General features: G+C 41.0%; 1 protein-coding gene across 1 annotated transcript; it reads left to right on the forward strand.

The window, feature by feature from the left end:
- Positions 1-626: 626 nt before the first annotated feature.
- Positions 627-2243, forward strand: LOC106531474 (GTPase IMAP family member 8; the record flags this gene model as incomplete). The annotated part of the gene is given in 2 exon segments (XM_014027350.1): positions 627-1026; positions 1172-2243. Coding segments are annotated over 2 exon segments (1457 nt in total), but the record flags the coding sequence as incomplete, so codon positions are not given.
- Positions 2244-2503: the final 260 nt, after the last annotated feature.

Raw genomic sequence — 2503 nt, forward strand, 5'->3', positions numbered from 1 at the left:
ACACACACACACACACACACACACACACACACACACACACACACACACACACACACACACACACACACACACGTTGGTCATAAAATTTGAATATTACTTCAGACCAATAAAAGAAAAAGACTTTGAAATGTTGGCCCACTGAAAAGTCTGAACATATAAAGAAACACGTACAGCACAAAATGTGGAGTTGGGATCCTTTTGCCAGGATTCCTGCAGCACTGCAGCGTGGCCTGGAGTCCATCAGTCTGAGCCCAGCTTGTTCATATTTTGTCATATCAGATATGCCATACAGAGCTGCTTTGAGTTAGTTATTGTTTGATTGACCCCTTAACTTTATGGTTCAAAGTATTAAAGTGTAACAACAAACAAACAAACAAATGAGTTTCTTTTTTCCAGTGTCAGAGCTGAGGGTTGTTCTTCTGGGAAACAGCTGGTCTGACAGATGTTCTGTGGGGAACCTTCTACTGGGAGAGAACAAATTCCACACTGAACCAGAACTCTGCATGCAATTCACAAAACTGATCAAAGACAAAAGAATAATTCTCATCAACACACCAAACCTGTTCCATCGTACCATTTCTCTTCCAGACCTGACTAAACATGTGGAAACCTGTAAGACACTCACTGATCCTGGACCTCATATGTTCCTGTTGGTTCTGCAGCCTGAATACTTCACTGAGGAACACAAACAGAGGCTTGAATCAATTCTTGAATCCTTCAGTGATCAATCATTTGATCATTCAATAGTTCTGATCTCAGAACCCAGAGAGGAAAGTTCTGGTTCTGTTGAACAGTTTGTCCAACATCCAGTTTTGAAGGATATTATTCAGAAATGTAAAGTGAAAATGTTGCTGAAAAAGAGTTTTGAGCGACAGGAGCTGTTAACAGTCATGGGAGAAATGCTGGAGGAGCTGAAAGGAGAACATGTGACCGGTGATGTTTATGAAGAGGCTTTCCAAAGGTTACCTGCTGCTCTTCAAACAAAAGTGCAACAAGAATCCAAACTTCATGAGAACTCAGAACCTGGTGAGTGCATAAACACTTTCAAAACTGTAATGAGAATTAACTTCATCATGTTGGAACTGTAATATCACAAGTAAACAAAGTTATATAACAATACTAAAATAAATCTTTAAAAACAATTTCCCTTATATTCATTTATTCATTACAGCACACCCACTCAGAATTGTTTTGTTTGGAAAAAGTAACGACAAGAAGTCAACCCTGGGAAACATCATCATTCAGAAAACAGAATTCCATCCTCCAAAATTATTTTCATACAAACAGTGTGTCTCTGCCAGTGGAACGTGGAACAGGAAACCAGTCACAGTGATAAAAACTCCAGACTTCTCCAGTCTGTCTTTTGAAAAAGTGAGACAAGAGATGAAGAACTGTGTGAGTCTCTGTCATCCTGGACCAAATGTTCTGCTGCTGTTAGTAAAACCTACAGAATTCACTGAAGATGACAGAAAAACCCTGAAGTTCCTCCTCAGTTTGTTTGATCAAGATGCCTTCAAACATTCGATGATTCTCATTACACATGATGAGAGGGGACAGAATCTCTCTGTAGAACAACTCATAAAACACTGCAGACAGAGTCACTTTCTGGACAGTAAAGAAAATCAAGTCTATGAACGACAGGAATTAATGCAAAAAATAGAAACAATTGTTTGTGAAAACAAGGGAGAATATCTTAAATTAAAAGAAGGAGATGATTCTGTGATGGTGTTCAATGAGTCCAAACCAGTTCTGAACCTGATTCTGTTTGGTAGAAGAGGAGCTGGGAAGACTTCAGTTGTTGATGCCATCCTAAGAAGCAGCAGGTTTGGTCCTCAGCCCGACCCATCACAGTGTGTTAAAACCCAGGGAGAGGTGGGGGGACGGTGGGTTTCTCTGCTGGAGCTGCCTGCTTTGTGTGGGAAACCTGAAGAAGCAGCCAAAGAATCCTTCAGGTGTGTCTCCCTCTGTGATCCTGAGGGGGTCCATGCCTTCATCCTGGTCCTACCTGTGGCTCCCCTCACTGATGAAGACAAGGGAGAGTTACAGATCATCCAGGACACATTCAGCCCTCGAGTCAAAGACTTCATCATGATTCTGTTCACTGTGGACTCAGATCCTGCAGATCCAGCTGTTCTTAACTTTATAAAGGAGACCAAGGAGATCCAGGAGCTCTGTCAGAGCTGTGGAGGAAGATATTTTGTTCTTAATGTCAAGGACAAGAAGCAGATCCCACAACTGCTGGATGAGGTAGAAAAAATGAACCTTTACAAGAAGAAACAATCCTTCTCAGCAGAAAACTTTGTACAGGCCCAAATAGAAAAGAACACCAAACTACAGGCTGAACTGATGAACCTAAAAAAGACACAGTTGGAGAAATGTAAGTACTTGTTGGAAAAGATCAAGTTTAATTTCTGACACTGTGAAGGGAAACATTTTGTCTAATGCCAGTCTCTTGTTCATGTTCCAGATGATGAAGCGAAGCAGCAAACAGACTGTTTGAGGA

Source organism: Austrofundulus limnaeus, unplaced genomic scaffold (genome assembly GCF_001266775.1).
Source record: "Austrofundulus limnaeus strain Quisiro unplaced genomic scaffold, Austrofundulus_limnaeus-1.0 Scaffold639, whole genome shotgun sequence".
Taxonomy (NCBI): domain Eukaryota; kingdom Metazoa; phylum Chordata; class Actinopteri; order Cyprinodontiformes; family Rivulidae; genus Austrofundulus; species Austrofundulus limnaeus.